Genomic DNA, 20,455 nt, shown 5'->3' on the forward strand with positions numbered 1-20,455 from the left:
AACTCAATAAATTAGGCCTTTGCACTTAGAAACCTGTTCACAGATTGAGGGGCAGCCAAGCTGATGTGAGCCATTCCATATTCAACTTCCCCCAGGGAGTAGAATGCCGGACTGCAAAGTTTAGATATTTCTGTAAGTTTTCTCCCTTTATTTTTATAACTGTTTTGCATATTTTTGTATCTCACTTTTTATTTCCATATTTGATATCCTTTATTGTAAGCACTGTACCTTTTCTATTAAAGCTTTATACTTTAATAAGTTGGAACCTTGTATGCTCTAAAAGAATCCATAGCCTTAGAGTGTGTGACACCTGTTTAAGTGGGGACATGTTGACAGGGTGAGTAGTGGTGACTCCCATTCAGACGGTGACTCTAACGTCATGGAAGGGGAGTACAATAACATTGACCCGGGAACACATGGCAAGTCTTCTTCCCGTCGTCGGAGATGTAAAAAGCGCAAAGTGGTTTAACCATTTGCACCTTGTGAAGATTTGAATAAAGGTGAGGTGACGGAAGATGGTGAAGGCTCCAGAAAACCTGATGCTGAGGACCTGGAGTGTGTGAAGTACTCTAAAGTCCCAGAGAACCGGGACGAAGCTAAGGATGTCACCGCTGAAACCCAAGAGAGGACTGAAGATGACCATGCTGAGTCCAAGGGTGCAGAGGTGGAGGAAGCCACCAAAGGTGTGGGGCCTGAAGCAGATACCTTCTCGAGTGATGGAAACTCAACCAAACCAGAGGATGGGAGAAGCGAGTTAAGGAGGATCCAGGAGGCAGTAGTAGAAGCCTCTTTGAAGCAAGAGGAGCTTCGGAGACAGGCTGCTGAGTGCCGAGTGGGTGCCTTGGAGAAAGAAGTATCTGAGCTCAGAGGTCCCCTGTCAATGTGGCAAACTGAGACCAAGGCCCTAAGGAAAGATGTGGAAGTGCTCAGAGAAGCATTAAGAGGCCCTCTACAAGAGAAAGAGGTGGTGGTCGCAGACTTATCGCAGCAGTGCCAGAGTGGTAATGAGGCGGAGCTGCCAATGCCCATCTTGGTGAAGGCTCGTGCAGAAGATAAAGCGAAGGAAGAGTTTGAGCTAAGAGCTGAACAAGACAGTCACCCGGTCGTGGCAGGTGTCTTGATGGAAAGGTCCATGGCAAAGCAGGAGCCGTCTGTCCATGAAGAAAATGAGGCTCTGCTCTTCAAGTCCATGATAGATGTACCAGAAGACGTGCAAGAAGCATATACCAGTGTGGATATGCATGAGGCCTTTAAAAAGGCAATAGAAGCATGTAGTGTGAACTGGGCACCAGAGACGAAACAGTTGGTGATACTGTCGACTAGGGAAGTCACAGTGAAGCGAGTGGCTATCCTGAAGGATATGCACCTACAATGTATCCGCACGAAACAGATGATCCTGTTGAGGAATAAGGAAGCCGCTCGACGTTTGGAGCATGCCAGGAAAGCGCAAAGTCGGCTGGGCTTTGTGGAAGACATCGTTCAAGTACCCAGAAATCTGGTGGGGAAAGTCGTTGGAAGATTTGAAAAAGTGATTCAATACATGGTGAATAGATCCGATGTGGCGAGAGTGAGGATTCCAGATAATGGTGAAGTCCAGGTAGCTGGTGAAGTTGGGATGGTCCCATTTGTCATAACTGGCTCTGTAGAAAGCCTTAGGAACATTTGAATGCTTCGTGAATACTGGGTGACATACCTGAGGGAGATAGAGCAGTTAAGACTGGACCAGCTGCAGATTAATAAACAGCTGCAGAATATAAGATGGTGACCACTTTCAACCCAGGATCTGCAGAAAGAGAGATACCCTAAAAAATAGAAGAGTTCAAAGTAGTGCCTCCTCTGTTAGCTCAATGCTGAGTGACCCAGGCGGGAGACCCGGTAGCATACTAGATGGGTCAGATTCAGACAAGACAGTAGGCTCGACTGTAAGTAAGACTCATGACCGCAACAACCGTGGGTGGCAGCCATGGAAAGAAAGGTCACGAGAAGGGGCACATTTGGAAAGTGGATTGACTAAAAAGGGTCTGGTGACACAGACAGATGGTGACTCAAGGGTTGAAGCCCAAGGCCGACAAACTGACTGCTGGGGGGGCCTAACAAAGGTGTGATGCTGAATGACGCCCAAAACCGACTGAGACTGTCCTCTCGACTGGGAGGGCAAGGTGACATGGGTACCCGGTCTCCGGACACCTGATTTATGTCAAGTGTTCAACCCCGGAAGTTTGAACAGAGGGAGAGGGTATGTGATGCAGTGACCCATGTTACAGCCAGGGGGCGCGGTAGGTGCTCCTCAGGATACGCATGGAGGCGTATCTGTAATTGTGATAATGAATCAGTGTCCGGCATGATTGTAAATGGCCGGTATGTGTCACAAAGGGAGTCTGCGCTGTAAGCCCGTAATGTTGTTGTTCTGGGACCTGTAGTCCCACAAGTATTTGCATAGTTTAAAAGGGAGGCTTGCAGGGTTAGATGGAGAGCTGGGCAGGTCTGACTAACCACACACACCTCCCATCTATGGGGGTGGCTACAGCTACATAATGTGACCAGGGTTTGGGTCACATGTTCAGAGTGTATGGACCTGAGTGGTCAGAGTGTGAGGTCCTGTATGGCCTGTGTGTTGGAATGTCCTGGAGTGGACTGGATTCCTGGAAGCACATGGTGAGGCCATGGACTGATGGCCTGTGTGTTGGAATGTCCTGGAGTGGACTGGATTTCTGGAAGCACATGGTGAGGCCATGGACTGATGGCCTGTGTGTTGGAAGTGCCTGGGTCTGCACTTCCTGAATAGCGCACAGAGAGGCCGTATCTGCAGAGCCTGGGACGGATACTGTGTTGGGGAAGCTACAGTTCCTTCTGCGGATCTGGACTATCTGAGGTGCCATGGTCACAAGAACGGTGATCCCAGTAAGGCAGCTTTCCCCTGGGAACCAGGACTGACAGGGGTCAGTGTGTGGAGCAGGAGCTCCTGTAAGGTAACTCCAGATAAAGGGGGTTAAAGGGCAGAGAAGTATCTGCCAGTGGTTGTTGTGTTCCGTTGATGTATATAATGAACTGTTTGTGATGCGGTTCATGAGTCTAAATAAACCGGAATAGACTGTTTTTGTGAGAAACCATGCCTGAGTGCTTTAATCTCTCTGCCAAGCGAGTGTCCCCCAACGCACTCAGGGAGCGCTATCTCACATTATCTATCTATATATGTAATATAAATACACTGCTTAATAAAATATAAAGGGAACACTTAAACAACAGAACATAACTCCAAGTAAATCAAACTTCTGTGAAATTAAACTGTCCACTTAGGAAGCAACACTGTTTGACAATCAGTTTCACATGCTGTTGTGCAAATGGAATAGGCAACAGATGGAAATTATTGGCAATTATCAAGACACACTCAATAAAGCAGTGGTTCTGCAGGTAGGGACCACAGACCACATCTCAGTACCAATGTTTTCTGGCTGATGTTTTGGTCACTTCTGAATGTTGGTTGTGCTTTCACACTCGTGGTAGCATGAGACGGACTCTACAACCCACACAAGTGGCTCAGGTAGTGCAGCTCATCCAGGATGGAACATTAATGCAAGCTGTGGCAAGAAGGTTTGCTGTGTCTGTCAGCGTAGTGTCCAGAGGCTGGAGGCGCTACCAGGAGACAGGCTAGTACACCAGGAGACGTGGAGGGTGCTGTAGGAGGGCAACAACCCAGCAGCAGGACCGCTACCTCAGCCTTTGTGCAAGGAGGAACAGGAGGAGCACTGTTATGATCCTTAGTGGCTGAGGATCACGAATAGACCAGCAAGTGAATAAACTAAGGACAAGCTCTTGGGAGATGGTAACTGGACTGATCGCAAATCTGAACCTATCCAACACAACTAGAGGTAGCCGGTGAACGTGCCTAAAAAATTCCTGGACGTCTCGAGCCAGCCTGAGGAACTAGCTACCCCTAAAGAGAAAGAAAGACCTCGCTTGCCTCCAGAGAAATAATCCCCAAAGATATAGAAGCCCCCAACAAATATTAACGGTGAAGTAAGAAGAAGGCACATACGTAGGGATGAAATCAGATTCAGCAAAAGAGGCCCACTAGTACTAGAAAGCAGAAAATAGAGCAGGGGTCTATGCGATCAATAAAAAACCCTTACAAAATATCCATCCTGAGATTTCAAGAACCCACGCACCAACTAATGGTGTGTGGGGAGAAACTCAGTCCACTAGAGCATCCAGCAAGCGAGGGAATCACATTTTAGCAAGCTGGACAAGAAAACATGATAAACACTGCTGATCAAAAAATGAGCAAAGAAAACTTAGCTTGTCCTGGATGGACTGGGAGCAAGGTAGTCAGAAGGAATCTGAGTAGCACTGATTACATCGACAGCCGGCAACAAATGGAAGTAAAACAGAGCTATATAGGAACCTCCCAGAGGATAACGAACCAGCTGATAGCCAGAGACCAGCAGGATAACAAACAAAGCCACCAGGGGGAGCCCAAAGCAAAAGTCACATCATACAACCAGTGACCACAAGAGGGAGCCTGAAAACAGAGTTCACAACAGTACCCCCCCCCCTTAAGGAGGGGTCACCGAACCCTCATGAAAACCCCCAGGGCGATCAGGATGAGCCACATGGAAGGCACGAACCAAATCGGCCGCATGAACATCAGAGGCGACAACCCAAGAATTATCCTTCTGACCATAGCCCTTCCACTTGACCAAATACTGGAGCCTCCGTCTAGAAACACGAGAATCCAAGATCTTCTCCACCACGTATTCCAATTCTCCCTCAACCAGCACCGGGGCAGGAGGCTCAACCGGAGGAACCACAGGTACCACATACCTCCACAACAACGAGCGATGGAACACATTATGAATAGCAAATGATGCCGGGAGGTCCAGACAGAATGACACAGGGCCAAGGACTTCCAGAATCTTATAAGGACCGATAAACCGAGGCTTAAACTTAGGAGAGGAGACCTTCATAGGAACGAAGCGAGAAGACAACCACACCAAGTCCCCAACGCGAAGTCGGGGACCCACACAGCGACGGCGGTTGGCAAAGAGCTGAGCCTTCTCTTGTGACAACTTCAAATTGTCCACCACATGATTCCAAATCTGATGCAACCTATCCACCACAACATCCATTCCAGGACAGTCGGAAGGCTCCACCTGACCCGAGGAAAAACGAGGATGAAACCCCGAATTACAAAAAAAAGGAGAAACCAAAGTAGCAGAACTAGCCCGATTATTAAGGGCAAACTCGGCCAACGGCAAAAAAGTAACCCAGTCGTCCTGGTCAGCAGAAACAAAACATCTTAAATAAGTCTCCAAGGTCTGATTAGTCCGCTCGGTTTGGCCATTCGTCTGAGGATGGAAGGCCGACGAAAAAGACAATTCAATGCCCAACTTAGCACAAAAGGTCCGCCAAAATCTAGACACAAACTGGGATCCTCTGTCAGAAACAATGTTCTCAGGAATCCCGTGCAAACGAACCACATTTTGAAAAAACAGTGGAACCAACTCGGAGGAGGAAGGCAACTTAGGCAAGGGCACCAAATGGACCATCTTAGAAAAACGATCACACACCACCCAGATGACAGACATTCTCTGAGAGACAGGGAGATCTGAAATAAAATCAATGGAAATGTGCGTCCAAGGCCTCTTCGGGACAGGCAAAGGTAACAGCAAACCACTGGCACGAGAACAGCAAGGCTTCGCCCGAGCACAAATTCCACAAGACTGCACAAAGGAACGCACATCCCGCGACAAGGAAGGCCACCAAAAAGACCTGGCCACCAAGTCTCTGGTACCAAATATTCCAGGATGGCCCGCCAACACCGAAGAATGAACCTCGGAGATGACTCTGTTGGTCCATCTATCCGGGACAAACAGTCTCTCCGGTGGACAGCGGTCAGGTCTATCCGCCTGAAACTTTTGCAGCACACGTCGCAAATCTGGGGAGATGGCAGACAAAATCACCCCTTCTCTAAGGATACCAGCCGGCTCTGAATCTCCAGGAGAGTCAGGCACAAAACTCCTAGAAAGAGCATCAGCCTTCACATTCTTCGAACCCGGCAGGTACGAGACCATGAAATCAAAACGAGAGAAAAACAACGACCAACGAGCCTGTCTGGGATTCAGCCGCTTTGCCGACTCGAGATAAATCAAATTCTTGTGATCAGTCAAGACCACCACACGATGTTTAGCTCCCTCGAGCCAATGTCGCCACTCCTCAAATGCCCACTTCATAGCCAACAGCTCCCGATTACCGACATCATAATTCCGCTCGGCAGGCGAAAACTTTCTTGAAAAGAAAGCACATGGCTTCATCACAGAGCCATCGGGGCTTCTCTGCGACAAAACAGCCCCCGCTCCAATCTCGGAAGCATCAACCTCCACCTGGAAGGGAAGTGAGACATCTGGCTGACATAAGACCGGAGCCGAAGAAAACCGACGCTTCAGCTCCCGAAAGGCCTCCACAGCCGCAGAAGACCAATTAGTCACATCAGAACCCTTCTTGGTCAAATCCGTCAAAGGCTTAACAACGCCAGAAAAATTAGCTATGAAGCGACGGTAAAAATTAGCAAAACCCAAGAACTTCTGAAGACTCTTAACAGATGTAGGCTGCGTCCAGTCATGAATAGCCTGAACCTTGACTGGGTCCATCTCAATAGTAGAAGGAGAAAAAATGAAACCCAAAAAAGAAATCTTCTGGACTCCAAAAAGACATTTTGAGCCCTTCACAAATAAAGCATTGTCACGCAGGACCTGAAAGACCATCCTGACCTGCTTAACATGAGACTCCCAATCATCCGAAAAAAACAGAATATCATCCAGATACACAATCATAAACTTATCCAGATATTCACGGAAGATGTCATGAATAAAGGACTGAAAGACTGAAGGAGCATTAGAAAGTCCAAAAGGCATCACCAAGTACTCAAAATGGCCTTCAGGCGTATTAAATGCAGTTTTCCATTCATCACCCTGTTTTATACGCACAAGGTTATACGCACCACGAAGATCTATCTTGGTGAACCAACTAGACCCCCTAATGCGAGCAAACACATCAGTTAACAATGGCAAAGGATACTGAAATTTGACCGTGATTTTATTCAAAAGGCGATAATCAATACAGGGTCTCAGGGAACCATCCTTTTTAGCCACAAAAAAGAATCCTGCACCAAGAGGGGATGAGGACGGGCGAATATGTCCCTTTTCTAAAGACTCCTTTATATAACTCCGCATGGCAGCATGCTCCGGCACAGATAAATTGAAAAGTCGTCCCTTAGGAAACTTACTACCAGGAATCAAATTTATAGCACAATCACAGTCCCTATGAGGAGGTAGAGAATTGAGTTTAGGCTCCTCAAATACATCCTGGTAGTCTGACAAAAACGTAGGGATTTCAGAAGGAGTGGACGAAGCAATTGACACCACAGGAGCGTCACCATGAATTCCCTGACAACCCCAACTTGACACCGACATAGCTTTCCAATCCAGGACTGGATTATGAGTCTGCAACCATGGTAGACCCAACACGACGACATCATGCAAATTATGCAGTACAAGAAAGCGAATCACCTCCTGATGAACAGGAGTCATGCACATGGTCACTTGTGTCCAGTACTGAGGTCTATTCGGAGCCAATGGTGTAGAATCAATTCCCCTTAGTGGAATAGGGAATTTTAAAGGCTCCAAATCAAAACCACAGCGCCTGGCAAATGACCAATCCATCAGACTCAGGGCGGCACCTGAATCTACAAAAGCATTAACCGGGTAAGATGACAGGGAACAAATCAGGGTAACAGACAAAATGAACTTAGGCTGTAAAGTACCAATGGTGACAGATTTATCAACCTTTTTTTTGCGCTTAGAGCATGCTGAGATAACATGAGCTGAGTCACCACAGTAAAAGCACAACCCATTTTGCCGTCTATAATTTTGCCGTTCACTTCTGGTCAGAATTCTGTCACATTGCATAGATTCAGGTGTCTGTTCAGAAGACACCGCCAAATGGTGCACAGGTTTGCGCTCCCGCAAACGCCGATCAATCTGAATGGCCAGAGTCATTGACTCATTCAGACCTGCAGGCGTAGGGAACCCCACCATGACATTCTTAATGACTTCAGAAAGACCTTCTCTGAAATTTGCAGCCAGGGCACACTCATTCCACTGAGTAAGCACCGACCATTTCCGAAATTTCTGGCAGTACACCTCTGCTTCATCTTGCCCCTGCGAGAGGGCCAATAACGTTTTTTCAGCCTGGTTCTCAAGATTAGGTTCCTCATAGAGCAATCCAAGGGCTAGAAAAAACGCATCTACACTAAGCAATGCAGGATCCCCTGGCGCCTGTTGTGAAATTGGATTTTGGGCTCCCCCGGTGGCCACTGGTGGAATTGAACTGGTGTGCATCATCCCCTCTGTTCACCTGTTTCCATCAGGATGTGGGAGTCGCTATTTAACCTTGCTCCTCTGTCACTTCCATGCCGGTCAACATTGTAATCAGAAGGGTTTCTGTGCATGTTCCTGCTGCTAGACAACTCCCAGCTAAGTTGGACTTTAGTCCTCGTTTGTTTTTGCATTTTGTTCCAGTTCACTGCTGTAGTTTCGTTTCTGTGTCTGGAAAGCTCTTGTGATCTGAAATTGCCACTCTGATGTTATGAGTTAATACTAGAGTCTTAAAGTAATTTCAGGATGGTATTTTGATAGGGTTTTCAGCTGACCATGAAAGTGCCCTTTCTGTCTTCCTGCTATCTAGTAAGCGGACCTCAATTTTGCTAAACCTATTTTCATACTACGTTTGTCATTTCATCTAAGATCACCGCCAATATATGTGGGGGCCTCTGTCTGCCTATCGGGGAAACTTCTCTAGAGGTGAGCCAGGACTATATTTTCCTCTGTCAGGATTAGTTAGTCCTCCGGCCGGCGCTGGGCGTCTAGGGATAAAAAACGTAGGCAACGCTACCCGGCTACTGTTAGTTGTGCGGCAGGTTTAGTTCATGGTCAGTTTAGTTTCCATCCTTCCAAGAGCTAGTACTTATGTTTTCTGGGCTATGTTCTCTTGCCATTGAGAACCATAACAGTTTGACCGGCCCAAAAAAGGGTTAAATTAATTGACAGAGAAAGGAGAGAAAAGAGAAGTCTGCTGAAGATTTTTTTTTTTTTTTTTTTTCCCCCTTCCCTTCAGTTCTGAGTGTGCTTGTATTGAATCTCTTGCAAGTCTGCCTATATTGCAGCCTTTCTCTCTCTCTCTCTCTCCTTCTAATCCTGGAATGGCTCTGTGTTCACCTGTTTAAAATGGATATTCAGAGTTTAGCTGCAGGTTTGAATAATCTCACCACGAAAGTTCAAAATTTACAAGATTTTGTTGTTCATGTTCCTATATCTGAACCTAGAATTCCTTTGCCTGAATTTTTCTCGGGGAATAGATCTTGCTTTCAAAATTTCAAAAATAATTGCAAGTTGTTTTTGTCCCTGAAATCTCGCTTTGCTGGAGATCCTGCTCAGCAGGTCAGGATTGTGATTTCTTTGCTCCGGGGCGACCCTCAGGATTGGGCTTTTGCATTGGCTCCAGGGGATCCTGCGTTGCTCAATGTGGATGCGTTTTTTCTGGCCTTGGGGTTGCTTTATGAGGAACCTCAGTTAGAGCTTCAGGCGGAAAAGGCCTTGATGTCCCTATCTCAGGGGCAAGACGAAGCTGAAATATACTGCCAGAAATTCCGTAAATGGGCTGTGCTTACTCAGTGGAATGAGTGCGCCCTGGCGGCGAATTTCAGAGAGGGTCTCTCTGATGCCATTAAGGATGTTATGGTGGGGTTCCCTGTGCCTGCGGGTCTGAATGAGTCCATGACAATGGCTATCCAGATCGATAGGCGTCTGCGGGAGCGCAAACCTGTGCACCATTTGGCGGTGTCTACTGAGAAGACGCCAGAGAATATGCAATGTGATAGAATTCTGTCCAGAAGTGAACGGCAGAATTTAAGACGAAAAAATGGGTTGTGCTTCTATTGCGGTGATTCAACTCATGTTATATCAGCATGCTCTAAGCGTACTAAGAAGCTTGATAAGTCTGTTTCAATTGGCACTTTACAGTCTAAGTTTATTCTATCTGTGACCCTGATTTGTTCTTTATCATCTATTACCGCGGATGCCTATGTCGACTCTGGCGCCGCTTTGAGTCTTATGGATTGGTCCTTTGCCAAACGCTGTGGGTATGATTTGGAGCCTCTTGAAACTCCTATACCCCTGAAGGGGATTGACTCCACCCCATTGGCTAGTAATAAACCACAATACTGGACACAAGTAACTATGCGGATTAATCCGGATCATCAGGAGATTATTCGCTTTCTTGTGCTGTATAACCTACATGATGTGTTGGTGCTTGGATTGCCATGGCTGCAATCTCATAACCCAGTCCTTGACTGGAAAGCTATGTCTGTGTTAAGCTGGGGATGTAAGGGGAAGCATGGGGACGTACCTGTGGTTTCCATCGAGATGGATCCTGTCAAGGTTCAGGCTATTTGTGATTGGACGCAACCCTCTTCTCTTAAGAGTCTTCAGAAATTTTTGGGCTTTGCTAACTTTTATCGTCGATTTATTGCTGGTTTTTCTGATGTTGTTAAACCATTGACTGATTTGACTAAGAAGGGTGCTGATGTTGCTGATTGGTCCCCTGCTGCTGTGGAGGCCTTTCGGGAGCTTAAGCACCGCTTTTCTTCCGCCCCTGTGTTGCGTCAGCCTGATGTTGCTCTTCCTTTTCAGGTTGAGGTCGACGCTTCTGAAATCGGAGCTGGGGCAGTTTTGTCGCAGAGAAGTTCCGATTGTTCCGTGATGAGACCTTGTGCCTTTTTCTCGCGTAAATTTTCGCCCACCGAGCGGAATTATGATGTTGGGAATCGGGAGCTTTTGGCCATGAAGTGGGCTTTTGAGGAGTGGCGTCATTGGCTTGAGGGGGCTAGACATCAGGTGGTGGTATTGACTGACCACAAAAATCTAATTTATCTTGAGTCCGCCAGACGCCTGAATCCTAGACAGGCGCGCTGGTCGTTGTTTTTCTCTCGGTTTAATTTTGTGGTGTCCTACCTGCCGGGTTCTAAGAATGTTAAGGCGGATGCCCTTTCTAGGAGTTTTGAGCCTGACTCCCCTGGTAACTCTGAACCTACAGGTATCCTTAAGGATGGAGTGATATTGTCTGCCGTTTCTCCAGACCTGCGGCGGGTCTTGCAGGAGTTTCAGGCGGATAGACCTGATCGTTGCCCACCTGGTAGACTGTTTGTTCCTGATGATTGGACCAGTAAAGTCATTTCTGAGGTTCATTCTTCTGCGTTGACAGGTCATCCTGGAATCTTTGGTACCAGGGATTTGGTGGCAAGGTCCTTCTGGTGGCCTTCCCTGTCTCGAGATGTGCGAGGCTTTGTGCAGTCTTGTGACGTTTGTGCTCGGGCCAAGCCTTGTTGTTCTCGGGCTAGTGGATTGTTGTTGCCCTTGCCTATCCCGAAGAGGCCCTGGACGCACATCTCGATGGATTTTATTTCGGATCTTCCTGTTTCTCAGAAGATGTCTGTCATCTGGGTGGTGTGTGACCGTTTCTCTAAGATGGTCCATTTGGTTCCCCTGCCTAAGTTGCCTTCTTCTTCCGAGTTGGTTCCTCTGTTTTTTCAAAATGTGGTCCGTTTGCATGGTATTCCGGAGAATATCGTTTCTGACAGAGGAACCCAATTCGTGTCTAGATTTTGGCGAGCATTCTGTGCTAGGATGGGCATAGATTTGTCTTTCTCGTCTGCTTTCCATCCTCAGACTAATGGCCAGACCGAGCGGACGAATCAGACCTTGGAGACATATTTGAGGTGTTTAGTGTCTGCAGATCAGGATGATTGGGTTGCTTTTTTGCCTTTAGCGGAGTTTGCCCTCAATAATCGGGCCAGCTCTGCCACCTTGGTGTCTCCTTTTTTCTGTAATTCGGGGTTTCATCCTCGATTTTCTTCTGGTCAGGTGGAATCTTCGGATTGTCCTGGAGTGGATGCTGTGGTGGAGAGGTTGCATCAGATTTGGGGGCAGGTAGTGGACAATTTGAAGTTGTCCCAGGAGAAGACTCAGCTTTTTGCCAACCGCCGGCGTCGGGTTGGTCCTCGGCTTTGTGTTGGGGACTTGGTGTGGTTGTCTTCTCGTTTTGTCCCTATGAGGGTTTCTTCTCCTAAGTTTAAGCCTCGGTTCATCGGCCCGTACAAGATATTGGAGATTCTTAACCCTGTGTCCTTCCGTTTGGACCTCCCTGCATCTTTTTCTATTCATAATGTTTTTCATCGGTCATTGTTGCGCAGGTATGAGGTACCGGTTGTGCCTTCCGTTGAGCCTCCTGCTCCGGTGTTGGTTGAGGGCGAGTTGGAGTACGTTGTGGAAAAAATCTTGGACTCCCGTGTTTCCAGACGGAAACTCCAGTATCTGGTCAAATGGAAGGGATACGGTCAGGAGGATAATTCTTGGGTGACTGCCTCTGATGTTCATGCCTCCGATCTGGTCCGTGCCTTTCATAGGGCTCATCCTGATCGCCCTGGTGGTTCTGGTGAGGGTTCGGTGCCCCCTCCTTGAGGGGGGGGTACTGTTGTGAAATTGGATTTTGGGCTCCCCCGGTGGCCACTGGTGGAATTGAACTGGTGTGCATCATCCCCTCTGTTCACCTGTTTCCATCAGGATGTGGGAGTCGCTATTTAACCTTGCTCCTCTGTCACTTCCATGCCGGTCAACATTGTAATCAGAAGCCTTTCTGTGCATGTTCCTGCTGCTAGACAACTCCCAGCTAAGTTGGACTTTAGTCCTCGTTTGTTTTTGCATTTTGTTCCAGTTCACTGCTGTAGTTTCGTTTCTGTGTCTGGAAAGCTCTTGTGATCTGAAATTGCCACTCTGATGTTATGAGTTAATACTAGAGTCTTAAAGTAATTTCAGGATGGTATTTTGATAGGGTTTTCAGCTGACCATGAAAGTGCCCTTTCTGTCTTCCTGCTATCTAGTAAGCGGACCTCAATTTTGCTAAACCTATTTTCATACTACGTTTGTCATTTCATCTAAGATCACCGCCAATATATGTGGGGGCCTCTGTCTGCCTATCGGGGAAACTTCTCTAGAGGTGAGCCAGGACTATATTTTCCTCTGTCAGGATTAGTTAGTCCTCCGGCCGGCGCTGGGCGTCTAGGGATAAAAAACGTAGGCAACGCTACCCGGCTACTGTTAGTTGTGCGGCAGGTTTAGTTCATGGTCAGTTTAGTTTCCATCCTTCCAAGAGCTAGTACTTATGTTTTCTGGGCTATGTTCTCTTGCCATTGAGAACCATAACAGGCGCCAATGCGAAGGCCCAATCTTGAGGGTCACCGCGCAAAAAGGAAATGATAATCTTAACTTGCTGAACGGCATCACCAGAGGAACGAGGTTTCAAAGAAAGAAACAACTTACAATTGTTCCTAAAATTCAGGAACCTAGATCTATCTCCAGAAAACAACTCTGGAATAGGTATTCTAGGCTCTGACATAGGACTGTGAACAACAAAATCCTGAATACTTTGAACCTTAGCAGCAAGATGATCCAGACTGGAAGCCAAGCTCTGGACATCCATGTCAGCAGCTGAACTCAGAGCCACACCAAGATTAAGAGGAGGAGAGAAGCTAGCCACAGCAGCTAGACACACGGCAACAACAACAATAAAAAAAAAAATTCTCAAGGCTTCTTTTCTCCTGCTTCTGCCATGCAATTAACACTTTATGGGCCGGCTGTACTGTTATGATCCTTAGTGGCTGAGGATCACGAATAGACCAGCAAGTGAATAAACTAAGGACAAGCTCTAGGGAGATGGTAACTGGACTGATCGCAAATCTGAACCTATCCAACACAACTAGAGGTAGCCGGTGAACGTGCCTAAAAAATTCCTGGACGTCTCGAGCCAGCCTGAGGAACTAGCTACCCCTAAAGAGAAAGAAAGACCTCGCTTGCCTCCAGAGAAATAATCCCCAAAGATATAGAAGCCCCCAACAAATATTAACGGTGAAGTAAGAAGAAGGCACATACGTAGGGATGAAATCAGATTCAGCAAAAGAGGCCCACTAGTACTAGAAAGCAGAAAATAGAGCAGGGGTCTATGCGATCAATAAAAAACCCTTACAAAATATCCATCCTGAGATTTCAAGAACCCACGCACCAACTAATGGTGTGTGGGGAGAAACTCAGTCCACTAGAGCATCCAGCAAGCGAGGGAATCACATTTTAGCAAGCTGGACAAGAAAACATGATAAACACTGCTGATCAAAAAATGAGCAAAGAAAACTTAGCTTGTCCTGGATGGACTGGGAGCAAGGTAGTCAGAAGGAATCTGAGTAGCACTGATTACATCGACAGCCGGCAACAAATGGAAGTAAAACAGAGCTATATAGGAACCTCCCAGAGGATAACGAACCAGCTGATAGCCAGAGACCAGCAGGATAACAAACAAAGCCACCAGGGGGAGCCCAAAGCAAAAGTCACACCATACAACCAGTGACCACAAGAGGGAGCCTGAAAACAGAGTTCACAACAGAGCACTGCCAGAGCCCTGCAAAATGACCTCCAGCAGGCCACAAATGTGCATGTGTCTGCACAAACGGTTAGAAACCGACTCCATGAGGATTGTCTGAGTGCCCGACATCCACCTATGGGGGTTGTGCTCACAGCCCAACACCGTACAGGACACTTGGCATTTGCCACAGAATACCAGGATTGGCATATTCGCCACTGGCGCCCTATGCTCTTCACAGATGAAAGCAGGTTCACACTGAGCACATGTGACAGAGTCTGGAGATGCCGTCGAGAGCGATCTGCTGCCTGCAACCTCCTTCAGCATGACCGGTTTGGCAGCGGGTCAGTAATGGTGTGGGGTGGCATTTCTTTGGAGGGCCGCATCGCCAGAGGTAGCCTGACTGCCATTAGGTACCGAGTTGAGATCCTCAGACCCCTTTTGAGACCATATGCTGGTGCGGTTGGCTCTGGGTTCCTCTTAATGCAGAACAATGCCAGACCTCATGTGGCTGGAGTGTGTCAGCAGTTCCTGCAAGATGAAGGCATTGAAGCTATGGACTGGTCCGCCCGTTCCCCAGACCTAAATCCGACTGAGCACATCTGGGACATCATGTCTCGCTCCATCCACCAACGTCACGTTGCACCACAGACTGTCTAGGAGTTGGTGGATGCTTTAGTCCAGGCCTGGGAGGAGATCCTACAGGAGACCATCCACCGCCTCATCAGGAGCATGCCCAGGCATTGTACAGTAGGGAGGTCATACAGGAACGTGGAGGCCACACACAATACTGAGCATCTTTTCCTTGTCATGAGGCATTTCCACTGAAGTTGGATCAGCCTGTAATTTGATTTTCCACTTTGATTTTGAGTATCATTCCAAATCCAAACCTCCATGGGATATTCATTTTGATTTACATTGATAATTTCTATGTTTCATTGTTCTGAACACATTCCACTATGCAATGAATAAAAATTTTCAACCGGAAAATTTCATTCAGAGATAACTAGGATGTGGTATTTTAGTTATGCATGTAAGAAAAAGGAGAAGGCACTCACCGATCTGAAATTCCTTGCTTTATTTAATCTTCATTTAAAAATTCATGGCCGGGAGAGTGAGGAACGGAGCTGTGTGTGAGCAGGAACAGACGACAGCCATTTCGCGCTGTGCTTGTGCTTCTACGGGTCAAGCACAGTGCAAAACGGCCGTCGTCTGTTCCAGCTCACACACAGCTCCGTTCCTCACTCTCCCGGCCATGAATTTTTAAATGAAGATTAAATAAAGCAAGGAATTTCAGATCGGTGAGTGCCTTCTCCTTTTTCTTACATGCATAAGTGGGCCATTACGTTTTTTTCTGGAAGAGCACCCAAGATTGAGAAATATGGCAAACAACCATTTAGGTTGTATTATACACCTGTGATCACATTGAGTAGCCCAGTAGTTTTTGGCAGTGCTGTCTGCTTTTGTCTTCCTGGTATTCATAGTGTGGTATTTTAGTGTTTCCTTTATTTTTTTGAGCAGTGTACATATATATATACATGTGTTTGTCACTGACATCTATATATATACATATATATACACACATATATATTCTGTGTCTATATATCTATTCTAGTCTACCCTGTCAGTGTGATTTTACTGTGCCCGCATATGAATTACAGGCTTTTACAAGGAGATCGGTGTGTAAAAATCAGACAGCACTCGCATGATTTGAGTGCTGTGTGATTTTTTTCTCACAGTCTTTGACTTCTATTGCAGGATGCGATCCGAATTCCAATTACAATCACAGCATGCTGCAACTTTTTTTCCAGTCCGATCGTGATCCGATCTGGAAAACAAAATGCAGATGAAGACACAATCATAGAATAACATTGGTCCGAATTCAATCAGATTTTTTATAGGATTGCATTCGTCCGTTTCATCGCAAGTGGGAATGAGCCCTTAGGGTATATGCACCTGCCGTTGTTTTCAAGCGGATTCCACCTGGAACATGCCTGATAAAGCGCTCAATACACTTTAAAAATAATGAACACCAATATCAAGAAGACTTGTGGTGCACATGTTCCATCGTTTTTTTACTTCTTTTTGCTGCTATAGGCTTTCAATGCCAAGAAGCAGCTGAAAAAAGTGACATGGACATCCCTCAGGTGCTTTGGAGACATGGCCAAAGAGGAGGCTTCAAGAAAAACTCCACTGGGGTTTTCCTGAAGAGTCTTCTGCTTCAAAAACCATGGGGGTACGCCTGTGTCTAAAGCAATCGGTGTGCACACACCCCAATGGTGTAAATGGTGCTTTTTTCCGTTTTTTGTGAGAATTTTGAGTGTTTTTTTTATACCACATCTGTTAGACATACCCTAAGTGAATGAATATTTCAATATTTCTAAGCACAAATATGAGCAAGCACTTGACTCCACAGGACACATTGTACTCACAGTCTATGTTGTTAGCCAGGACTCGGATGCACTGCTCGTAGAGAGACATCATCTTTGGCAAGTAAGCGGATTTAGATCCAGAATACACCTGCATCTTGGAGTTTAATCTGCGTCCAGTAAATCCGTTACCTTCATCCTCCTCTTGAGAGTAAAGTGGAGCTAGGGATCAATTAAAAAAAAAAATATTCCCATTAGGTCGCCAGAGATTACTGATCTGTCCGGCAAACCGAGTCTAACCAACTCAATTGTCATGGTATATTACCTTTCCTCTTATGAGGCATGGAGGGAACAGTGTCAATAGATGGAAGAGGTCGATAATTTGGCTGGATAGTTGGCAATGGTATATCAGGTAGAACAGGAACTTGGTCTATCTGCACAACAGTGACACAAAAATACCAGTTACGATTACAGGTAAAAATATGACAATGCAGAGAACTGCACCAGCAGCCATTTGTAATAAGTGACTACTACTTGATTTGCTACCGTTTACAAATGGAGGTAATGTCATGAGCGCAGGACAGCAATGGGCGATCGAATAGAGTCACGTCGAGTGACCAGATAAAGTGGTATAATACATACACAACATTATATAGTTAAGGTACATTACTAATGGTGAGCACACTTGCATGAATAGTCATTCTGATTTAAAACAACTTAACAATACCCTCTGGCCCAGATTCAACAAAGCTTTTATACAGAAAAAAAAAGTCAGAAATGCTTTCAAAGGTCGCAAAAATTTGGCAATTTTTGCAGATTTTAACGCCAGTTTCTTCCAGCTCGCCGAAATGGTCAGAGCCGAGGTAGGATGGTGGCAAGACGCTCTACCTCATCAAATTCATGACACGCTTTGGCGTTCTGCAGGGCAGATATCTTTCTGGAGTAGCTGACATAGGTGCATGCCACTGGACAGACACTCCAGGATCATGAAGAGGTGTTTAACGCTCAATGAATCAGGAGTGTCTGACTCCACCATGCCCCCTCATCAAGACAGGTGAGAATATCATTGGTCTTGATGAATCAGGATCTTAATTTTTCAATGTGGCTCTATTTTGAAGATGACCGTTTCGGTCAACATTCAGTACACTGCGCTCCAGAACACCAGCTTCATGTGCAGTGTGGGTACAGAACAACAGCGGTAGGTGGATGGTAAGTTCCAGATGCTGATGTTAGCATGCGTGGTAAGAAGTAGTCTGTCTACAAACCAGGCAAGGCAAATAGTACTGCTACGCTGAATGACTCAGCCGGCCAGAGCGAGGTCTCCTTCGTGCTTGGAGTCAGCCAGCTAATCAACCTTTTACACGACAATATGGTTCACGATCTTTATACCAATCAGATTCCACAAAAGTATATAGGGCATCACAATAAACTTTATACCATCAGACCAGTCTTGTGTCCTTTATCTCAGGGTCACTGCCCATTCCCCTGGAGATGGAGGAAGAGCTGGAGGAACTAAAGGCCCCGTCTCACTAAGCGAGATCGCTAGCGAGATCGCTGCTGAGTCACAAGTTTTGTGACGCAACAGCGACCTCAGTAGCGATCTCGCTATGTGTGACACGTAGCAGCGACCAGGCCCCTGCTGTGAGATCGCTGGTCGTGTCGGAATGGTCTGGACCTTTTTTTGATCGTTGAGGTCCCGCTGGGTAGCACACATCGCTGTGTTTGACACCTTACCAACGACCTCGTTGACGACTCAGACACTGAATCGTCATAATAACTCCCATGTGACATCGTTGTACAGGTCGCTACAGGTCGCTGGTGAGATGTCAAACAGTGAGATCGCAGCTGCGATCGTTGGAAGATCTCACTGTTTGACATCTCACCAGCGACCACATAGCGACGCAGCAACGATCCCTGACAGGTCGTATCGTTGTCGGGATCGCTTTAGCGTCGCTTAGTGAGACGGGGCCTTAAGGGGAGGTGGTCAATGTAATTGGTGGGAACAGATAACTGGATTCAGAACATTAAGGAAAAGTACATAAACACTGGTTGAGGAAAAAAACCTCAAGGGGGTGGGGGTGGGGCATTTGTTTCATGTTAAGATTAAATGCACTTTCAAAGTATTTTGAAATAAAAAAAAGTTTTTAGGCTTGTATTTTTAGGCTGGGAAGGGCCAAATAACCATGAACCTTCAAAGCCTGATAATATCAGCTTCCAGCTGTCTGCTTTACCATGGCTGGTTATAAAAAAAATTGAGAGTCCCCAAGCCATTTTGTTTTATTATTTGTTTAGATAGACATGGCTACGGCATTACCATGTATGGAAGGCAATCCCCACATGTTTATTGGCTGTTTGATAGCAGGGCTGGGACTCGTGCATCCGCCATACTCGATCGAATATCGAGCGTACCCAAGCACCCTAATGCTCATCATTATCCCTTATATCAGTGGTCCCCAACCTTTCTGACCTTGAGAGCGACATTCAGCTTAGTAAGAGGGTCGCGAGCCACATTCAGCACTGAGAGAGGGTCGTGAGCCACATCCAGCTCCCACCCCCTTCAAAGTAGGGTCAACCAAAGCCCCGATTACAGGTATAATGATAACAGGTATAATGACAACCAAAGCTTTTTCACAGAAATCACTCCAAAGCAGTAGACTGAGATCCAGGGGTTCCCACAATGCCCCCATTCAGTATTTTCCCAGCAAGGACTCTCAACACACTGTCACATCCAGCTTTGAGCACCTCCTCTAACAGGTAGTACCATACTCCAGCATACCATACCTAAAACATCTTTAAACCCCAAAGACCAGTAAATATGCATCCAGATTTGTACTCCTGTGCAGGGCTACTCACAAAATTCACCATTTTGAGATGTACTCTTCATACCTGTTTGCTAGACCTGGACCTAATCCAACAAGTTGGCAGACAGTCGCAAGCCACAATTCATGGGGCCACGAGCCACATGTAGCTCCCGAGCTACAGGTTGGGGAGCCCTGCCTTATATGACTCTTGCTTCTTATGATTTGGCACTATCATAGAGAGGGAAAAGTAAACGCTGCCAGAGAACAATCTCTGTTAACGCTCCCTTAGTTGAAGAGGAAAATTGCACATTGGGTGCCCTAAACTTCGGAATCTCATAACTGTAATCAGTCCCATTGCTTCTACTTAGTGATATAAAGAGTTTAACCCCTTACTGACCTTGGACGGAATAGTACGTCCGAGGTCAGTACCCCCGCTTTGAGGTGGGCTCCGGAGGTGAGCCCACCTCAAAGCTGCAACATGTCAGCTGTTTTGAACAGCTGACATGTGCCTGCAATAGGCGCGGGCGGAATCTCTGACAGCGGCATTTAACAAGCGCTTCCGGCCATCGGGCCGGAAATGCGCGCACCGCTGACCCCCGACACGGGGGGGTCAGTGGTGCGTTGGCATGACAACCACAGGTCTCCTTGAGACCTCTATGGTTGTTGATGCCAGATTGATGTGAGCGCCACCCTGTGGTCGGCGCTCATAGCAATGCTATAATTCACGATCTGAGCATTGCTCCTATGTAGCAGAGCCGATCAGGC

At 46.7% G+C, this 20,455-nt stretch overlaps 1 protein-coding gene across 1 annotated transcript in view; it reads right to left on the minus strand.

Annotated features, from left to right (window-relative positions):
- ELOA (elongin A) overlaps positions 1 to 20,455 on the minus strand; it is a 71,135-nt gene that overhangs the window by 35,145 nt on the left and 15,535 nt on the right. The window contains exons 5-6 of the mRNA XM_077296150.1: positions 17,215 to 17,323; positions 16,953 to 17,111 (exon numbers count right to left, since the gene is read on the minus strand). Coding sequence (XP_077152265.1) covers positions 16,953 to 17,111; positions 17,215 to 17,323 — 268 coding nt within the window. The remainder of the gene's footprint in view (positions 1 to 16,952; positions 17,112 to 17,214; positions 17,324 to 20,455) is intronic.

Source organism: Ranitomeya variabilis, chromosome 3, assembly GCF_051348905.1.
Source record: "Ranitomeya variabilis isolate aRanVar5 chromosome 3, aRanVar5.hap1, whole genome shotgun sequence".
In the NCBI taxonomy this organism is placed as follows: Eukaryota; Metazoa; Chordata; class Amphibia; order Anura; family Dendrobatidae; genus Ranitomeya; species Ranitomeya variabilis.